This window comes from Caloenas nicobarica, chromosome 6 (assembly GCF_036013445.1).
Source record: "Caloenas nicobarica isolate bCalNic1 chromosome 6, bCalNic1.hap1, whole genome shotgun sequence".
Taxonomy (NCBI): domain Eukaryota; kingdom Metazoa; phylum Chordata; class Aves; order Columbiformes; family Columbidae; genus Caloenas; species Caloenas nicobarica.
In genome coordinates this window covers 32,317,170-32,337,396 of record NC_088250.1, presented here as the reverse complement: position 1 = coordinate 32,337,396, position 20,227 = coordinate 32,317,170, and the positions used below count along the sequence as shown (strand labels likewise).

Here is a 20,227-nt window from a genome sequence, read left to right as displayed (position 1 = left end):
TGGAGATATTTTAGACTGTCGCCTGAGTGTCATTACTTTGCTTGGCAGTCTCATTTCCCCAGGGTTCTACTCATGTTGTTTTAACATGAAATCATTGTACTTTTAAAAGAATAATTTTTTTAAACAGCATTTTTCATCTGTAGGGCTATAGAACCTGTTGAAAGAAACTGTTTAAGACTCTAATATGAGTTGTTTTTTGAGAAACTAAAAAATTGGTATTCTGCTGTTCAAAGGTATCTTAGCAGATTGTGGCTGCAGGTATGTATATAATGAGCTTCCAAAAGCAGGGAGATTAGTTTACCAAGTTGTCATTAAGGTTTTATTTTGTGATGCCTTAACATGTTTTGTTTGTTAAAGTACATTTCAAAAATATTGTAAATCTTGAGAGCAAAGCACTCTGCCTGAAGAACAGCAGAGTCTTGCAAACTAAGCTTTATTAGTGTCAGAGCAAAATATACCAAAATATTTTTGGAAGCTTGGTGTACTTGTTTCTGTACAATAAACTTCTGATTGTCTTGCACATGAAACTCCATCTATGCATTTCTAAAACTGACTTTTGAAATATGACCATGGTAACTTCAAATCTGTGCTAGGCAGAAACCCATAAACCACCACCTGAAGCAAGTTTCCAATATTTTTGGCCAAGATTAATGTAATCTAGACTACTCTGTCCGTAACCAGAATAACAACTTGCTCGCATCCCAAACTCATCTGAAGATGTAAACAGCATTTTAAAATAGGCTCTCCAGAAAACAAAGATAGGAAAATGATGAAAGTGTTATGGCTATGAGGGAGTCAGAACACCCTTATCTCATGCTGTGTCAGCAGCGTTCATGACGCTCAGTGGCTTTGTGCTGGGTTCAGTTTCCTGGACTGATTTAGAGTGTAGTGGTTCTCCCTCTGGGATTGAGTAGACCAGTTGATAGCACTTAGAGTGTTTTGCTTAAATTGACCATGAAACAAGAACTAAGAAAAATTTTAAAATGCAGTTTCTTTTATTTATGTATAAAATTTGAAACTGTTCATTAGGAAAACAGAGGTCAGAGGTAGCTGTAATGTCACTTGCATCAACAGGTACATCCACGGGTAAGACAGTCTGGTCTTTCCTAGCAAGATGTAACTCTTAACTAGCTACCAATTTCAAATTTCGTACAGTAGGTAAAATATCATCCAGGTTACTGATCTCTGAAACAGAATGAAAAGCATAAAAGGTAAGGTGTATGTACTCAGAAAATCTTCACATTCAGCCAAAATTCTAACTTAAATGTTAGAAATACAGCTAGGGAATGATTTAAACTCCTCACACATTTAATGCTTTTGGAAGAAACTCAATTTAGCTTATCTTAGGAGTTATATGATTGAATATATGCAACATAAAGTATTTTGGTCACTTCTTGAGGAAGGGTGGAAAGGAGAGCAAGGCAAAAGTTGGCACCTTCCCTCACATGCTCCTTGTGTTTTAGCACATCGTGAGTAAACAAAACACATGTTAGCTATTTGAAGTTTTAGGAGGAAGCATTGGCAGGAAGATAATTACAGCTGTTGCAAATATTACTCACCTAGAAGACAGAGCAAATCTTGAATGAGAGCTTGAAATGGTGGAAAGAAGCACTCATGCTCTTCTAGCTTATTGATTATACTGAAATGTGCAAGAGAGACCATCAGATAAGAGGTGCAAGGGTATTTTAAGTCCATCTCCTTGGCTGTTTTGCCATACTATGTCATGACTTTCTGCAAACACTGCTACTTAGTAGTACATAAAACCATCCACACCAAAAATGTGTTCTGAGACCTCCGCCCCAAAAGCATTAGCCGTCAAAAGAGGATCCCTAATGTCACTATTTCTGCCCTATATACATCCTTTCTGTCCTTACATGGCACTAGGTAATTTTTGGACTGGAACATTAGTCTGTGCATACTAAATATACTGCTTAGGGGTTGCTGACAGAGCTGCCTCAAAGGTGGAGCAAGGAATGTTTTATAAGCAGCTGTTCTCTAGTTAAAACTAAACTGTGAGGAGCACAGAAAGGTTGAGCGAGTTCGCATGGTTCACTCAGCATGTGTCAGACTTGCTGCCTGCTGCAATTCATCTTTAGTGTGTTTGCAGAGCACATGCTGAACGCAAGTTCTTTGTCTGCTACTAGTCTGTTGAGGACAGAACAAGACTTGTCCAGTTCCCAAAATATTTGTAGGCAGTTTGAGGCATACATTCTCTTACCAACTAATACACTTCAATATTACAGCTGAAACCTTGCAACACTTTCTCCTCCCCACCCACATGCAGTGTTTGCTTTGTCTCCTTATGAAACACACATCCTTAATAAGCTGCTTTGATCACCTTATCCATGCAAACCAACACCATGTTTTGGAATATTCTGGCCTTAATTTTTCTCTTTGCCAGTTTTATCCTTCTGAAAGTATTCAAGATTCCTTTCAGGTAGGATGGCAACAACCCTTTACTGTCACTGGTCACCAACTTTATAACAAATTATTCAAGTTTTTCAGTATTGGTTTTAGCCATTTGTCTCAGTTACTGAATTGCATGTTTGAAGAATGGTCACCAGTGGAACAGCCCCACATACCTGTGGATGTCTTGGGTCCCCAGAAGCTGTTGTACCTGCTCGGTCACGTTCTCATTAATTATGTCACACAGTTTCCCAACAGTATCCACTACCACAGTGGGTGGAGCTGAACTGTCTGTGGAAAAACAAACACTTCATGTTTCTTATAACAGTGATAAGAGGAAACTATTTCAGACACAATTCAATTTTTGCAGGTGCACAGATTTTATTTCTATTTTACACATCTAGGCATCCAGAAAACACCGTGCCTGTGCTCAGAAATAACGTTAATAGGAATGGTGAATCTCTCACTAAGCCTTTAGTGGCTAAAAAACTTGTCGGGGCTGCATATTTTCACAGCAGAGATGGTTCTAAAGCGCACTCTATAATGTCAGTGGAAGTAGCCAACTGAAATTCTATAGAGAGAGAGAGGTTAGCTTGCTGTAGCACAGCAGAAGCACAGCAGAAGGGTTAGGCCAACAAGGAACCTGCTCAATAAGTACCTTGTTAACAGCCAGAACTTGTTTTGGCATTGGATGTTACCTGCTTTGGCTGCTGTGACTGAAGGTAACAGGCTACTTGTCCCTTTCTCCCTCAATTTCAGAAGAACTAGGCTTGGAGATGACATCCTCTGATTTGTGATTATTAGGGAGGCACAAGGCTCCGTCACCTCAGGCGCTGGCTGCAGAGCACTCCCCTCTCTGAGCCGGGCTCAGGAGCTCTCTGACCGAACACCCTGCACCGCAGCCAGACCTTAAACCCAGGAGCAGCAGCAGCTGCTGCTCTCCAGAAGTACCAACCAGGAGAGAACGGGCACTGGGCAGTCACCAAGTCTGCCCCCAAGTAATGCCACTCGGTTTCTGACATTCAACAGCTTTTCAAGTTTAACACCGTAAGATGGAAGTTTCTGAGGACTGGACATAATTACACTGGAGTGAATTACTGAGTAGAAATCTACAGCAGAGGTTGAGTTATTTTTTCTTCAACTTGTCATCTTTCAAGTAGAGAATGAAAGATGGTAAAGAAGAATTATGAAATCAGCTCACAAGAAACAAAGCTTTGTGGGGAAAAAAAAAAAATCAATTTCATCTGTTATTCTATTCTTCTGCCTCCTTGCTATTCCTCAGCAACTGCTAAAGACTTACAAATAACAGAGTTTTGCTATTTAAACTCCTAATTGACAGCAACCTCTTTTTATCTTTGCAGTGAAGAATATACCTAGTTTACTAATTTCTCAGCAGCTCCACATATTTTCTGTGAAGACATCAGCCTTTCACTTGTCTTCTTCTTCCTTTTGGAATGGTCTGAACAAACGCTAGGTGGTCAGTCTTTACCTAGTCCCAGGAGCTCGTGGAGATTTCTCATCACGTTGGTCATTTCCCCAAGCTTTGTGTAAACCTCATTCATTCGTGGATAAACACCATTCAGAGAATTCACGTCAAACAGCTTCTGGAAGTGAGCGACTATTGCAAACAGGGTTGGCAAGGACGGTGTCTGGCTGGTCTGTAGCAAGCAGAAAGAATAACTTGTCAATGTTATTGCTTAACAAAGCAAGGAGGCTTTTAAACCGTGAAACATTCTTAAAACTGGTCTATGAAGAAAAACAGGTGTAGCTTCCCTTATTAAATCACAACATTTCAAATATTCTTAAATCTGAAGGCATTTTAAAGAGAGATTTCAGACACAAATATCCAGCAAACCAAAATACTCTTTTGAAAGTGTTCTTCTCAGTAAGTAGGTTTCTGTGCCCTCAATGCTGACTCAGGAACAGACAGAACAGGATAACACCCGAGACTACAAGGCAATGCAAATTCAGCGCTGGTCAAATGACTCTGAGTAAAGCAGTCTTCCCCAAGGTGAATTTATCCATTATGTTAAAATAGTCTTTGACTATTGAATATCTTCAAACAGCCATTGTTTAAACCCCGCAAGGCTTTCAAGTATGCAAATCTAATCACCATGGGAGAAACGCATTTAAGAATTCCACGGTAACTTGTGGTTATAAACCCCTGGTAAGAATTACCTTTTCTTTATTTTCTATTTCTTCCAAAATTGCATCTACCATGAACTGGAGGTCTTCAACTCGTACGGATTCTCTGTTATCCTGTGGATCTGCAGTGTGCCAGGGCACCAATTCCAGAGACACTTTTCTCAGGGACTTATGCAAATCCTTTTCAAAGAAGGGAGGGGACACAACTTATTTAGTAACTTCTAAAAGTTGTTTTTATCGGAGAAACGGGCAGATTTTCTGTTTCTTATATGCAAAAACATTCTAGTACTGGAGACAGTAAGGTTTTAGTTTTCATGGAATTTAAGAACAGTATCTTGCTTACATTTCTTGATTTAAAAATAACACAGTCTAAAAATTAAAGTACTTCACATATTATGGTTTCAGTTAAATAAGAAGTGTTGGTCACACAGAGTTGGTTTTTGAGTAAAATTTCTTCACTTGTATTTAGATCAAAAAGTTACTGTTCTGGCAAGACAAAATGAAGAAAGAGAATCCATCGTCATTAATGTGTGATGTACAGAGACTCTAAAGCTTAAGTGTCCTCTTAGGAACTCAGCCAGTGAACAAACAGATGTAGACAATGTACACAGAGAAATATCTCTGGTGTGTAGGCACACTGCACATTTTTCACTTTACTATGGTTTTAAAGCGGTATATAAATGGACAGCAGAATTATTTTTCAAATTTAACACCAAGCCAGGCAGTAACAAAAGCTACACACACAGAAGAAAACCCTACATGTGGGGAGAGATGGAGGTGTGGTCAGCAGATGAAAGGAGGAACGTAAAGCCAAGTACAATAACGTGTTACCTTTAGGGCCATTAGCTGATCTGCCCACATTTCTATTGTAAGCGGAAGGTGCTCAAATCCACATTCTTGTCCATTTTCTTTAATAGAATTTTGCACCAGCCCTTTACTGCGCCTGTATATCAGTGGAGGAGCTCTTGGACTTCGCAAAACAGAATCAATATGGGACAAAACCTTCAACACCAAATAACCAATGTTATTGCTTAAATACGTATGACATTTTTATTATAAAATCCCTCTCCACTACAGTCATGATTGTTTAAACATTAAATCATAAACAGCTCCAATAAGTTACTATCAGTAAGTAATAGATTCAAATATTTTAAAATATAGTAGCTAGAAGATATGTAAAAGTAATGCAGATATGCTTGCCTTTGAGGGATATTTAACATTTATCTACGTGCGGCATTGTTACTGCCACAGTTTATATTTTGCTAAGTTTTACTAGATTTGCTTTTTTTTTTTTTAATTCAAAGAAAAATAAAAGCTACTATCTCCTCAGGCATATTTAAAACTGTAATGTAAGGATCTGCTGTTTTGCCCAAGACTTTGAACAAATCCCCTGTCCTGGAAAGACTTCAGTTAAATCATTGATTTGATGTTTGCCAACATAGTCTCTGCTTCTTGGCTGTATTTTCAGGTATTTTACACCAAGATACACAAGGTACACCAAGATACACAAGAACAATTGAGAACAAGCCTACATGAACTGCCAAGTGCAGAACATTATGCATCTTGTGTAGAGAACTTTATTTGAACGCTTAGATTCAAAATCACATGCTTCGGTTTACATAGTGAAACAAAACTCACATATTATATTGAATTATGAGATTGCTAGATAGAGGTAGTTCAGATAAAATCTGCACACCTGTAAGTATTGCTGGCAAACTGCCTGCAGCTGGTCTCCTCCTGCGATACTCTCAGATTCTCTCTTTTCTTCTGTTCTTTCTCTGGAACTACTCCCCGAAGATCTACACACCAAATACACACAGGGGTTACACAAGTAGCCTCAGCAGGAGATAAATACTTTCAACCTGATTAGAGAACCAGGTGTATTGCACATACACTTACACCTACAAAGTCAAGTCTCCATTTTATGATGCCTGCAAATAGAATTCCATCTAACTGGACTAGATGAAGAATATAATAGTGTTTGTAGATATAATTAATTTATCTCTAGTCTCCAGGTTGAGGTTATTCCAGACTGCATGCTAATTTAGAAGGGACACCACCAGATGCACAGTTGTTCTGTTACCAGAGATTCTACTACGGCTGAAGAGTTGAAATTCAGAATTTTACTCAAAAGAGTCAAATTCCATCCTTACAGTCTTTATCTGCTTCTGCTTGAACATCTATCCTGGCTTATTATGTATGTATAGCTCACTACCCTTCTTGCAGAATCTAAGATGATTTTCTTTACCATCTAAATCATATCCACTGCATAGGAGAAAAGATCATTTAAATACACACAATGTAAAATGAAGAACTGAACATTTAAAGTTTAAGTGATATATTTTTCAGGCTACATTCTATGCTATTAAAATATCAGCATTCAGTATACATATGCACAAATGAGTAAGTGAAATTGTAGATAAAAACAATTTGTCAATACTGGATCTCTAATACCTTCAATGTATTTTCTTAGCAATGTTTCAGAAAAAAACTAAGTTCATTTCTAAGAATAATATGGACATAACTTGAGTAGCTGCATCATTTTGCCAACTCATACTTTCCCTTTCTTAACCCATAATGTAACCAGTAGCTTTCTCTATAGCTCATGGAAGCAGCAAACACCACAATTTGGTCCTGTCCATACTGCCTGTGACAGCACTCAAATCAAATCCAGAAAGACAAAACGAAACAAAAACAGACCCCCCTTCCTGTGCCCCCATTTGGGGACCACGCCACCCATTCAGAGATTGACACGGTGTCTTCAGAGATACAGCAGCATTTGCTGCCCATAGCCAGGCTCCGAGGAACAGTGATGAAGTACGCGCTTTATAAGCTGCTATCGACATTACTGGTAGCAGAGGATCTTTGCCCTAAGAAGTTCAGAGGACTCGTGAAATTACTGAAGAAATATACTTACTGGATAGTTTTTTTAAAAGTTTTCTCTAGTTTTTTCACTTGGTGCTTGTAAAGTTTTAATTCCTGTACAGTTGGTCTGTTAGAAAGAAAAAGTACTATGTTATATGTCTTCCATTTCAAGGTGTCTTTAAAACTTAGCCAAGAGAAAAAGAAAGAAACCTTTGCCAGTGCTGCAACATCATTCTGGGAATGAAATTCTGCAACATTTCCACATGACAGCAGCAAAATAACCACTAGTAGTTGTTAACAGTGTGGGGAAGGATGGCTGACTGTTGCTGCCATGTCTTATTTCTATGAATTGCTTTTAAAGGTAGATTTCACACACTTTTACAATTGCTGGTGCTTTCAGTTTCTTTCTTTGTGAAGTCAAGCCTACTGGAGTGCTCTTACAAAGGAAGATACTTGTCTTTTCTTACCTTATTTCCAAGTCTTTCTTGAGATTTATATTTTCAAGCAAAAGCTGTTCATTCCTGGCTTTTGTTTCAGTAAGTTGTTTCTGGAAAGACTGCAACATGGACTGTGTTATTTCTTTTATTTCGCTCATTCCATAATCAACAAGCTTGAACACTTTAAAGTATGGATAGATTAAGAAGGGTTCCCGTGTGCCTATACAGCAAGACAGCATGGATGAGGAATTAGTTCGCTAAGATCCAGAGCCTGCTGCATTAGGCCACAGGTGGAGAACCTGTGATGAAGGAGGGTCTGTTCAGTCCCCAACAACGATGGCTCACAACATCGTACTGAATCTTTGCATGAAGACAGCAAACCCTGCCCAGAGTTTACAAATTCAGAAGACACGATAAGAACAATGGAATAGAAATAAAACACGTATATGTTTCTATGTGGCTCTTGAAGGGTTTCCAGTTAGAGATCTGCACTGACTTACTCTTAGCAGTTCCATACCGTGAGCAGTGCTCTGTAATTAGGAGTAGCATCTAGATTTAAGAATTCTTCCTTGCTTTTTACTTCTCTCTGTACCTGGTCTTCATCTTTTTTGTATTGCCTATTAGGAAAAACAAATTGTTTCAGCTTACTGTCATTTGATTACCTCAAAGATCCAAGCTGGTTTAGTTAGTAGTTATGTATGATAAGAATGCTTCCATAAACTGCAAAGTAAATGGAATAGAAAATCAGCCCTAAGATCCACAGCTTTATTATTTCTGGGAAGCTGTTCCATATACTAATTAAGAGCACTTATTCCTCCAGATAAATTCCAGTACAAGCAAATCCCATTTCAGTTTTTGAGATAATAGTCTCAAATTATAGGAATGTCTCAGGTATCTGCTGGTTGCTTTGTACCACACAGGCACTGTGATAGAGCTGAAAAGCTAGTTTTCTTTTTGTTTAGGGTGATCAGTCGACTGAGCACAGCTAATGCAGTAATTCCCTGTGAACCATGGAAAAAGGGGAAGGGGAAAAACAAAAAAATGAAAGAATTATAGCTCAAGTGTATTAATACCCCCAGTTTCCCAGATATACTGGCCTCCTGATGGAGCAGCTGCTTAGCCTGACTGACACCTATTTTGAGGATGAATCCAAATTTCCAAGACCATTACAACCCTTAGCTGTTTCTTACATGCTAGTGATGTCTGGAACACTAAATATTTACCACTACAAGTTTTAAGAACAGTAGGGAGTAAAAAAAACTTTGAACAGCAGGGCCATAAGGCACTAGGTGAGACCTACCTTAGCTCCTTTTTCATTTGACTAATTTGAGATTCATAATAATCAATTAGACAAAGGAACCTGAAGAAAGGGAAAATGGTATTTTGAATTTCAGATATTCTCAAAAAAATCATGCCCAAAAGACATTGTGACCACCCCACAGGACCAGGCCAACTTACAGAGCTGCACTGCACTTCAGAGTGACTGCATTGAATGGTGGGTTCTCTGATATCAAACACACAGTTTTCCAAAAAAGTTGAGACATTAACTCTGTACTAGACTAAAAGTGGCAAAATTATTCAAGAGGAGACAAAAGCTAAATCCTCCTGACAGCCTCATCTTGTGATGACCTTTACCAGCAATCTTACCAATGGGGCAGAGCGCCAAGCTCAGTGACCACTGCGGGAGGCAAGAACATCTGTCTCCAAAGAAACTAAAAGTGCCTGGAAAACCAGGCAACATCAGCACAATAAAGTGACAGCCGCCTGAGAACTGGTAAATCTCCGATTATAGAAGAACTATGGAGACTGTACTGCAAGAGACAGGCACAGAATATTTCCTCAGAACTGCCACTAAAGGACCTGGGAAGCCTTACAGCAAACCTGCAGTCAGCAGCTGCAAAGACCAGTTGCACATCAGAAGTGACCAGAACTGACTGCAAACTGGACGGGTTGTCGGTGGGTTGTTTGTTTGTTGGGGAGGGGGGGAAGGGAGGGCGGTGATGTTTGCTGTTTTTCTTAATTTACATTTAAAACATTAGAACCCCAGGATGAGATCACCCCAGCCGACACTGCAGTTCCAGGGCAGAGTGGATCGTTCCTTTCTCTTTGCTGACACCTAGTGTACACACGGACTGATAATTTTTTACTTTCTGCCATAGATTTATCCAGCTCGCATTTGTTATACAAGAAAAAATTACCGCACTGATGTACCTTTACAAGAATTCATATTTCTGCTTACACTCCTAAGGTCTCCAGGGTTTTTTTCATATAAATATTGCATTACTTCAAAATCCTCTTCTTCATTTAATGTTACAGATCATTCACCAATGTAAGAAAATTGCTTACTGCTGATCTAGGAGAGACTTGGGAACTCTTTTGCAAAACCGACAGAACATCTTGTTTTGAGCTGGCACACGCTGCTGCTCCTCCATCCCCACTTTGCAGAGCTCCTTCTGCAAACGGGCAATAATCTTTTCCTGTTCTTGCAGCTTTTCCTGCTGCTGTTGATATTTTGCCTTTGAAGAGATAACGGGATCGTTAGGAAATTATTCTAACTGACACGCTGGAGACTGCTATACATGCCCAAGTAGGCACCTGGTCCCAAGGAAGTTCAATACTTGGTTTTTAGCCATACTGAAGAGGCAGTGAAAGTAGAATACAGATATTTTTCCACGTTATCACTAGAAAATTCTGTATAGATCAAAAAATCCTAGCTATAAATAGTGTACTAACTCTATGACGCATGTTTACTTTAATCAATATTTTTAGAGCTCTTAAAACAAGTCAAAAGTTTGAATCCTCAGACAGCACTATCTGAATTTTACCTGTGAAACCTGTTGATCTTTTTGAAGTTCTTTGACTTGATTCTGTTGCTGGCAAACTTTAGCTATTGCCTCATCTTCCAGCTGACAAATTTTGGACTTAATGTTTTTCACCACATTTTCCAAATCATTAGCCCGTTGTTCTTGTCGAGACGCCCGACCTCGTTCCTGTCGTATCTCATCTCTGAAAAAAATAAATAAATCCTGTCAAGGAAGGACAGGCCTGACAAACATTATCTAATGACACTCAATATTAGCCTGTGGCAGCAGGTACAGGAAATACACTGGTATAGGAATTAAATAACGTAAGAGCAGCAGATGAAATAACATAAAAACCAAAAAGTAACTAGACCAACATTGCTGCATATTGGACAAAAATCTCAAGACAAAAGTCTTAGGCCTCAGGGGTGACAGGAGCTCCACCTGTTAGGAGATAGATACTGATAATACTTTTGCTTTGCATTAGCAAGTAAGTACCTTCCACGGTGTCTTACCTAAGAGCGCGATTAGTCTCCATAAGTCCCTGCATCATTCTCTGGTGTCGGTCAGTGTCTTCCACCAGCGTTTTTAATGCAAGTCTTACTCCTAGAGAAGACCGGCTGTCTAAGACAATCATATCTGGAGATACATAAAATAAATAAAGTCATCGTGAAAGGCTTTTAACAGCTGAAGAAGATCACATCTCTGCTACCATCTGGAAGCGACAGCTTTAGAGATGCCTTATGAACTTAGGGTTGATATTTTAAAACACAAAAACTTGTAAAATTGGCATTTCCTTACCTGATATATTTCCGGAGCTCTGGGGGGCAGCAAGACTCACCGGTTTCAACCCACGGCGCGTTAACAGCTTGTTTAGGTTTTCCCACTCTGCCCTCTCCTGCTGCAGCTGGAGAAAGGGAAGAAAAGGCAGAAACCTGAGTTGTCAAGATGAGCTCACGGCCTCCTGTCCCTCCGGTCGCGCCGCACTGGGGGACACCAAGTGCCCCGCATAAAAACAAACCCACCCCGAACCCCCAAGAAGCCCCAGCCTTTATAGGAGAGCCTGCGAGAATTTCCAATAGGATCAGCAAAAAAATGCTGGGGATAAAGCGTACTTAACAGTATACTCAGTTTTCCTGATCCCTGTTAGAAGGGCAAACACATGCAATGACCAAAATGTACCTTTTAAAAACCCCAATGGGCCCCCGACCCCCTGCCCCAGTCCCGAGAGAAGCCCTCGGGTGCCGACTTTAGGGACTTATTGTTTGTTTGTTTTCTTTTCGCTCTGTTTTCAACTACCCCGCAGTCCCAGCAGCCACCTCAGCTCCAGCACGGTACCTCCGCCATGGCGAGGGCCGCTCATGACCGGCCGGGCCCCGGGAGGCGGGAGAGGAAAGGGGTCGGTTACCGGGACGCGGACCCTCCGGAGATCCCGATCGCTAGCGGGGAACCGCTTGGTACGGGGCTGCCCGCGGCGGGAAGGCGCGGAGCCGGCCGGGAGGGCGGCGGCCCGGGGCGGAGGTTAACGGCCGTGAGGGGAGGGAGGGAGCAAGGGAGCAAGACAAGCAGGCGGCCGCGGGGCGGCGCTGGCCGCACGCCGCCATTTTGAGGCGCGGGGAGCCGAGGGGGAGGAGAGGCGAGGAGAGGCGAGGCCGGCGGAGGTAGGAGCGGGGCCGGGAGCGGCAGGGCGCGGCCGGGCTGGCCCGCGGGAGCCTGACCGCTCCTCAGGCGCTGCAGCGGCCGGGCGGGAGGCAGAGGCAGGCGCCTGGGAGCTGCCCGCTCGCACCGCGGCGCCTTTCCGGGGAAAGCGTCTCCCCGGGCTCCCTGGCGACGGGCTGGCCGCTGCGGGAGGAGGTGGCAGAGCGCCTGTGGCCGCCTGCCCGCGTCTGGAATGTTGTGTCCAGTTCTGGGCCCCTCAGTTCCAGAAGGACAGGGAACTGCTGGAGAGAGTCCAGCGCAGGGCGATGAAGATGCTGAAGGGAGTGGAGCATCTCCCGTGTGAGGAAAGGCTGAGGGAGCTGGGGCTCTTGAGCTTGGAGTAGAGGAGACTGAGGGGTGACCTCATTAATGTCTATAAATATGGAAAGGGTGGGTGTCACGAGGATGGAGCCAGGCTCTTCTCGGTGACAACCAACGATAAGACAAGGGGCAATGGGTACAAACTGGAACGCAGGAGGTTCCACTTAAATATGAGAAGAAACTTCTTCACAGTGAGGGTGCCAGAGCCTGGCCCAGGCTGCCCAGGGAGGTTGTGGAGTCTCCTTCTCTGCAGACATTCCAGCCCGCCTGGACACCTTTCTGTGTAACCTCATCTGGGTGTTCCTGCTCTGGCAGCGGGATTGGACTAGATGAGCTTTTGAGGTCCCTTCCAATCCCTAACATTCTGTGATTCTGTGACGGTTGCGGCGGGCCTGGCCTGCGGGAGGGCTGGGGGTGCCGTGGGGCCGCAAAGCGGTAATCCCGCCCTCGTTGTCAGGACTAGTCCTTGTGTATAAAGCAGTAAATCTCATTTTGGGCTGTTGAGTTGATTAACACAAAACGCGGTGAAGTGAGGTGCTGGGCGGTCAGTGCAAATCCATTCCCTTGGGTCCCAGTCAGGGAGCGAATGTCTGAGGGCAAACGGCAGCATCTGCTGATGGAGCGGGCACGGCAGGACCTTCGCACTCACAGCATGTCCAGTGCCCTCCAGAACACAAAGCTGGCCTAGAGTCTGGATTTTGTGCTCAGAAAAAAAAAAAAGTGTATTATGAGAATGTTTGGTTTTTAAAAAAGGAAACGTCGTGTTCTGGGATGCTTCACAGAATCACAGAATAGTTGGGGTTGGAAGACACCTCTGGAGATCATTCAGTCCGACCCACCTGCTAAAGCAGGTTCACCCAGAGCAGATTGCACAGGAATGTGTCCAGGCGGGTTTGAATGTCTCCAGAGAAGGAGACTCCACAACCTCTCTGGGCAGCCTGTTCCAGGGCTCTGGCACCCCCAAAGTAAAGAAGTTTCTCCTCATATTCAGATGGAACCTCCTGTGCTTCAGTCTGTGCCCATTGTCCCTCATCCTTTTGTTGGGCACCACTGAAAGGAGTCTGGTCCATCCTCTTGGCATCCACCCTTGAGATATTTATAAACACTGATGAGATCCCCTGTCAGCTTCTCTTCTCCAGGCTGAACAGACCTAGCTCTCTCAGTCTCTCCTCCTAAGAAAGATGCTTCTCCATAAGAAAGATGTTTCCTAACCCTTTCAACATTGATCCTAAATTACCTGCTAAGATTTTTGCAGCAGGGCTGCTTGCTGCCAGGAGTGATGCCATCTCTGTGGTTAGGCTGTAGACATGCGCCAGCTGCCACCTCTTTTGGCATTTCTTTTTGTGCCTGAGGCCACTTCTTGTGTGGATTAGGTGGCAGGGACAAGCGTGGGTCTGTCCTGAGCCCCTGGTGCCCGCTCCTGTGGGGAGGAGGGTAAGGGGGAAGCATAGAAATACACCCCGCCTGTGTGCCAGAGGACGCCAGCCCTCACAGAAATCAACCTGTCACTGTGCGACCAACCTCCCTGGCATTTATTAGGTGGTGTACGCTGCTCACTACTGTGAGAAATAAATCCTCATGTTCCCAAAATGGTTTCAGTGTTTTTAAAGCTTATTTTTCAGTTTATGAACAGGGATGTGTGTCATTACTGATAAAACCACGGACAGTAATACAGCAGTGTACTTGAGCATCTTTTAAAATAGAACCTTAAGTCAGAGTGAAGGAAGTTTAATTTTAAAATGCTCACATTCCTCTGTTACGCTGACATGAGAGCCTAGAACTTACAACTTAATTCTTTTTTCACTGAAAAGTCCAATTTATCAAAAATTCACTCATTTGCACTTAAATTATGCTTATGATATGCACAGACAATGTAGATAGCTCTCCACAAATTAATTTGTTAGTGAAAAAAAATAGAAAATAAGTCAGCAGTGTTGTAAAACAGAGTCATGGCCTACAAACCTGAGAAGCAAGTGATTCACATAGACACTAGACTGAATTGCCAGGTCAAATTGCTAATACCTTTGAAAACTATTACAGTGGTTTAGAAAAACTAGTAGATTTAAATTGTTGCTGCCTGTGCTATTTTACTTTCCCTGAGGTGGCAACAGTCCCCAGTTTGTTACGGTTTGTGACTGGGATGGGCAGCTCTGGATTTAGTTCCTGCTTTGGTCAAGTTGTTTGTTTCTAAGCTTTTGCTCACAAGTTAGACAAACCATTTTTCCGTCAAATTACTGACAAATGCATGATGTGCTAATAAAGCTAGGATAAATTGCACATATTAGTTTTGTAAAAGAATACTTCAATTTGCCTTTTTGTTAAAACGGAAAAATAATGTTTGTATTTCATCATATATACCGTAGCGCATGATAGTTCATGACACTTCTAAAAATGGCCTTTGTCTTAAATGGAGAAAGCTAGGGAAATTTAGGCCTCAACACTTCTCTGCTGCTATTCTGCTTTTCTTTTTTTCTTGCTGCTCATTGGATTAAAAGCCATTTTGGTTACTATGGCATCCCGTGAGGAGGTTACTGTCTATGAAGATGAAGTAAGGTAAAAAAATCCTAACAGTGGTATGAGCAGATTTGGAAAGATATCTACAGCTTCCGTGGTCACTTATGACTGTATCTAAACTTTTAAGATTACTTAAATGAAAGGATGTCTTGCCAGAACTGCTCTCCTGTGGGTGTTTGTGTGTGTAGAGCTGCATTTCTGAATGATGTTGGCAATGTTTAGGAGAAAAATTGCAGACAAATCTGTTCAAACAGATAATCGCTAAAGTGCTTACCTTGACGATTTTTCAAGTTTAAAAAGCTAAAACGCTTTCTTGGAGACCAATGAAAATAGCGTATTTAAACGCTTGCCAAGAAATCGCAGAACTGTCCAGGAGCATCTGAATTCTAAGTATAATTTTGTAACTGTCACCTGAAATTGATATTTTAGAGGTTACATATGTCATTATATATATATATTCTCTATATATATATCTTTGTGTGGTGTTTGTCAAAGTGAGCCTGTTTAACTGTTTATATTTTGTGATATTTTGTCATATTTGAATGTTTAAAAAACACAAAAATGTAAGCAGTTCTGTAAGCATATTCTTTCAAGTCTCATTTTTCATTTGTAAAAAGCGACTTGCCCTGAAGCAGTAAAGCTTTGAACTATAGACATCAGGAGCTGAACTCTTTCAATTGCAATTAATTTATTTTGTTGGTGTTTCCATAGGTCTCGGTACAGCCACTTAGAGAAGATGACAGATTTGGTGGCTGTTTGGGAAGTAGCGTTAAGTGATGGTGTTCATAAGATTGAATTTGAACATGGGACCACTTCAGGAAAACGTGTTGTCTATGTTGATGGAAAGGTGAAATTGCTATGTGCTCAAAATTCACTGTGATACAGATTGTATAAGTGCACTTCCATGCAACAGGCATCAGAACAAACAAAAGACTAATAAATGCAATTGAGGTATATTCAGTTAATTAACTTCATCTAATTTAATGAACTGCATTATTATTTTTTTTCAGTCACTATTAAGGTGTGAGTATTCATGAAGTACTTTGCTGTCCTTGGGCAGGGGCACTCTAGACATACAGAATATTGTGTCTTTATTCATGCTGAAATAATAGTTAACTGCTGAGCTATTTCCTGAGTTCTAGTTCAATTTTTTAATACTAAAATGTGCATTCAAGTTTATAAATTAATACCCATTGTCTTTGTTTTATTCTACAGGAACTAATAAGAAAAGAATGGATGTTTAAATTAGTGGGTAAAGAAACATTCACTGTTGGAGCATCCAAAACAAAAGCTACTATTAACATTGATGCAGTCAGTGGCTTTGCATATGAATATACCTTGGAGATCAATGGAAAGAGCCTCAAGAAGTATATGGAAAACAGGTCGAAAACAACCAACACTTGGATATTGAGCTTGGGTGGTATGGACTATAGAGTTGTTCTAGGTAAGTAAACATTGAATGAGTTCATGTTGATGCCTTTGAATAGACTTGTGTGTGCTTAATAACTGGTAATTAAGAGAAAGCACAGCTCAGTGGTTAGCCTGTAAAATCCTGGGTGGTCTGGAAATTTGGAATTAGATGCCAAAGACAGTCTGAAAAATAATTATCTTGTTACACGTGTGTGAGCCTGCTGTCAGTGTTCTGTTCTACAGCAGCATGGGCTAGATTTAAAAAAAATTAAAGAAATCTAAAGGAAAAATTGGAAGGAATATGGCTTCTATACCCATAGAGCTGCGCTAGCAAGGCAGTTCTCCAGGTGAAGCATGCTGTAGAAGTGTTGTACGTGTTGTGATCAAACCTGCTGTGTGTGTAAGTTTCGTAACCAGGTAACCAGGCTTTCCTTCCAAAAATCATAAGCCGAAGTCAAGGAGTCTTTAACTGAAGAAGTGTGACAATGTTATTCTACTTTTTTGATTAATCAGCATCCTTTTTTTCTGCATCACTCCTTAACTACAAATATAATCTAAAACTTCCAGCTTTTTTCACTTTCTTAATAGCAGGGCAGTACATTCATCCTCTATGCCCCGCTTTCCCAAATGTGTTACAAGCAGATGGGAGGAACCGACGCTATGAGCAATTTGTCTGTGGCATCTAGTGGGAAAACTTCCACTTAAGTATTGCTGCATGGTTAGACCTGGAGACAAGAGACAGTGAGCTGTGATTTCTTCTTAAGCCTCAGGACAGAATAACTGCCCTAAGATGAGGGGGGATGTGGACGAAAGACAATTTTAATGCCAGAAATAGAATAGTTTCCTCAGACTTTTAACTTCCCTATGCTTACTTAAAAGGCAAGCAGTGCTAAGCTCTCTACTGATGTCCTGTGGATGGCACTGTCAGTAATGTGAATTCCAGAGCAAAGTAATTTAAGGAGGATGTGCTGAGAGAAGTAAAAGAATATTCTGTTTCAAACAGAAAAAAAATCTGAGACTCATATTTAAAGTGGTACTTGAGTTTTCAAGGAGATTTTAAGAATACAGATAGTTTGATGCATGTTGACTAATGCTGCTTTTCAATTAAACTGACATGGAAAAAATGTTAGAACATCATTGAATAAACAGCACTCAGATAATTAGCAGAAATTATTTAATTTTTCTATCTTCAAGTTTTTCAGTTTAAGAATGTCAGAATATCTCTGACAATATTCAGAACAACACAGTGTCAATAGCCAGGGCTAGGGAGACGTAAAAATGTATGTTCATAGCAAAAGCTGTTTGCCCATTGATGAGAGGTTCTCCCATCTCCCCAATATAAGAACAAACCCTGTAACCCAGGTACTAGGGCTAATTAGGAAATTCTTTTGGGAACTGAAAGTAAAAGCCAACAATATTTTTTAAAAATTCCTAGATTTTCTTGTCTGTAGGGGGGAAAAAAGTATCTTGTTCTTTCTACTTTTTGTTTTCTTTTTCCTTCACAGAAAAGGACACTATGGATGTGTGGTGCAATGGTCAAAAAATGGAAACAGCGGTACGTGATCATTTCCAAAGGCTTTTCACAGACTGTGTGTAGATAACCTAAGCTTAGCAAAATAAGCCCCAGAGAGGCACGTTACCTCACTTTACCACAGAGTATGAGCCTACACCTAGACAGCCAGGGCACTGTTAGTCTGTTCCAAATGTCCTTCGCTGTATTTTATAACTGACACTCTTTCAGTTAGGATGCCAAACATCTGTCTGTTTAAGGATAAAGAGTGATTTTGTTTACACATTTTAGACAAGCAAAATAAACCTTCTGCGTCAGTTGTGCAGTGTTTTTAGTGAGAAAACTTTCAGGGGAGTGCGAAGGACTTGAGTTTGATGCAGTGTGTAGAGCCACCTCATCCAAACCTGCTCGTGTTAGTGGTGCCTGAAAGATGAACACATGAAGTCTCTGTAGGACTCACAATTTTTTTTTCCCCTACAGATGGTCCCTAATACTTGGAGCGTAAGAGTCTCATTGGAATGAATCAAATCTTTTGTCTTTCTGTCACATCTGCATTAATTTTTAGAGCAGGTTGACAGCTAGAAGGCTTAATCTATTTGGTGTCTTTTTATATTATGATGGCTTTCAATTATGCATACTATGTAGGCTTCCTCATCCTTGCAGGATGTGCTGTCTCACCAGAGAGTTGTCACTGGGATTAATACTGCCATAAGTAAGGCCCCGGATGAGTGCCAATTGTAAAACCAGCAGTTTTGCTATGCTTGAGAAGAGGATGAAAAGATTCACCAAGTGTTTCTTTGGTAATTGGTTGAAGAAATATCCTCTCTCTGAATCAGAAGTTCTGCTCTTAATGGTTCTCAGCCTTTTCTATAATGTAATGAATGCACTACGAGATACTTGTGCAACCTATGAGTACAGGCTTAGTTGTCAAACTGTGCTTGCATTAGAGCAGCACAGAGATTTTTCTGCTCTCCCAAAGATGATGACAAAAACACAGCCATGTGTGGGAAAATCTGTAACAGGAAATTACATAACCACAGCAGGAGCTGGGTATCCAACATACACAACTGTTCAGGGATCTCTTTGTCCTGCCATACAAAGCACCGCTAACTACTTCACGTTCTACTGCCACTTCAGCAGGGGTTTGTGTGGTACTTATTGGCTGTACTGCACAATTCTGAAGGAAACTGTCTTTTCTGGTTTTGTTTTACTTACAGGGATGAATGATATTAATTCACAAACTCTAACTTTACCATTTCTGACTATGTGGAATTTTGATTGTCATCTAATACCCACAAAGCTTTAACTGGACGCCTTGGAAAAGCCCCACCTGAGATCCTGCAGCTTTGTTCAGCATTTGCGCTGTATTTGTCACTGTTCTAATTGTGGGAACTACAAGGGATCTTGACTTTGGAAACAGTTTGATGCACTCAAGCTTTTATTTTACTGAAATAGCACGTCTGTTTTTTTTTTTTCTTGTCTCCTTTCTCCCAGGGTGAATTTGTAGAAGATGGGACTGAAACTCACTTCAGTGTTGGCAATCACAGCTGCTGCATTAAGGCTGTCAGCAGTGGAAAACGAAAGGAAGGGATTATTCATACCCTAATTGTGGATGACAGAGAAATCCCGGAGGCTGTGGAGTAGCCCCTAGTTAACTGATTAGTGTAGGGCTAAGATGAGGAATTTCCAATTACTGTGGTAATTATTTAATATGTACTACTTGGTACATTTAGTTTGTGCTGGGTTTCTTTTCTAGTTTCTGTATATGAAATTATTCTGTTTGAGGACTACATGAAAATAATTATATACAACCTCTTACATTACCAGTTTTTAAAAAACTATATATACATATAGAATATATATTATCACTAAGTGCAGAGAGCACAGGTGAACTTAAGTAGAAACTATGTACTAGAAGAAAAATCCTCACTATAATAAAATGCAAGATAAATATTCAGAAAGACTGAATCCTTCTAAACTGCAGGTACACATGGAGGGAGGAGGAATCATACTGGGCATTCATGTAAGCTGTTAAAATTTTCTCAGTAATTATTTTTTTTCTATTAAACTGATGCAGTTAAGAAGAGTTACAAAGTTAATAAAAAGGTTATTAATGAAAT

General features: G+C 40.9%; 2 protein-coding genes across 4 annotated transcripts; one reads left to right on the top strand and one right to left on the bottom strand.

The window, feature by feature from the left end:
- Window positions 1-1,044: 1,044 nt before the first annotated feature.
- On the bottom strand, window positions 1,045-12,169 carry CEP70 (centrosomal protein 70). Of its 3 annotated transcripts, none has more exons than XM_065637756.1 (16): window positions 11,993-12,169; window positions 11,456-11,561; window positions 11,170-11,293; window positions 10,679-10,859; window positions 10,200-10,369; window positions 9,154-9,213; window positions 8,371-8,470; window positions 7,884-7,972; window positions 7,469-7,543; window positions 6,248-6,350; window positions 5,383-5,553; window positions 4,585-4,731; window positions 3,896-4,064; window positions 2,583-2,697; window positions 1,560-1,639; window positions 1,045-1,185 (listed from the first exon to the last, which is right to left on the bottom strand). In XM_065637756.1, exons 1-16 carry the CDS (start codon window positions 11,999-12,001, stop codon window positions 1,124-1,126), a joined length of 1,761 nt encoding a protein of 586 aa, XP_065493828.1. In that variant the 5' UTR covers window positions 12,002-12,169; the 3' UTR covers window positions 1,045-1,123. The 3 variants fall into 3 exon arrangements, with proteins under 3 accessions (XP_065493828.1, XP_065493830.1, XP_065493831.1); XM_065637758.1 differs by having other exon boundaries at window positions 11,456-11,555; XM_065637759.1 differs by lacking the exon at window positions 9,154-9,213.
- Window positions 12,170-12,256: 87 nt separating this feature from the next.
- Window positions 12,257-20,188, top strand: FAIM (Fas apoptotic inhibitory molecule). The gene is made up of 5 exons (XM_065637980.1): window positions 12,257-12,315; window positions 15,899-16,034; window positions 16,403-16,631; window positions 18,103-18,152; window positions 19,602-20,188. Exons 2-5 carry the CDS (start codon window positions 15,924-15,926, stop codon window positions 19,749-19,751), a joined length of 540 nt encoding a protein of 179 aa, XP_065494052.1. The 5' UTR covers window positions 12,257-12,315; window positions 15,899-15,923; the 3' UTR covers window positions 19,752-20,188.
- The last annotated feature ends 39 nt before the right edge of the window (window positions 20,189-20,227 follow it).

Bases quoted from the DNA above. Each gene is read 5' to 3' on its own strand.
- CEP70 (XM_065637756.1), bottom strand. The intron at 8,471-9,153 runs GTAGGTCTCACC...TTTTCCTAATAG, and splicing joins CAAATGAAAAAGGAGCTAAG to GCAATACAAAAAAGATGAAG. The intron at 5,554-6,247 runs GTGTGCAGATTT...TTGGTGTTGAAG, and splicing joins TTTGCCAGCAATACTTACAG to GTTTTGTCCCATATTGATTC.
- FAIM (XM_065637980.1), top strand. From the start codon at position 15,924: ATGACAGATTTGGTGGCTGTTTGGGAAGTAGCGTTAAGTGATGGTGTT. The intron at 16,035-16,402 runs GTGAAATTGCTA...TTTATTCTACAG, and splicing joins TTGTCTATGTTGATGGAAAG to GAACTAATAAGAAAAGAATG. The intron at 18,153-19,601 runs GTACGTGATCAT...CCTTTCTCCCAG, and splicing joins GTCAAAAAATGGAAACAGCG to GGTGAATTTGTAGAAGATGG.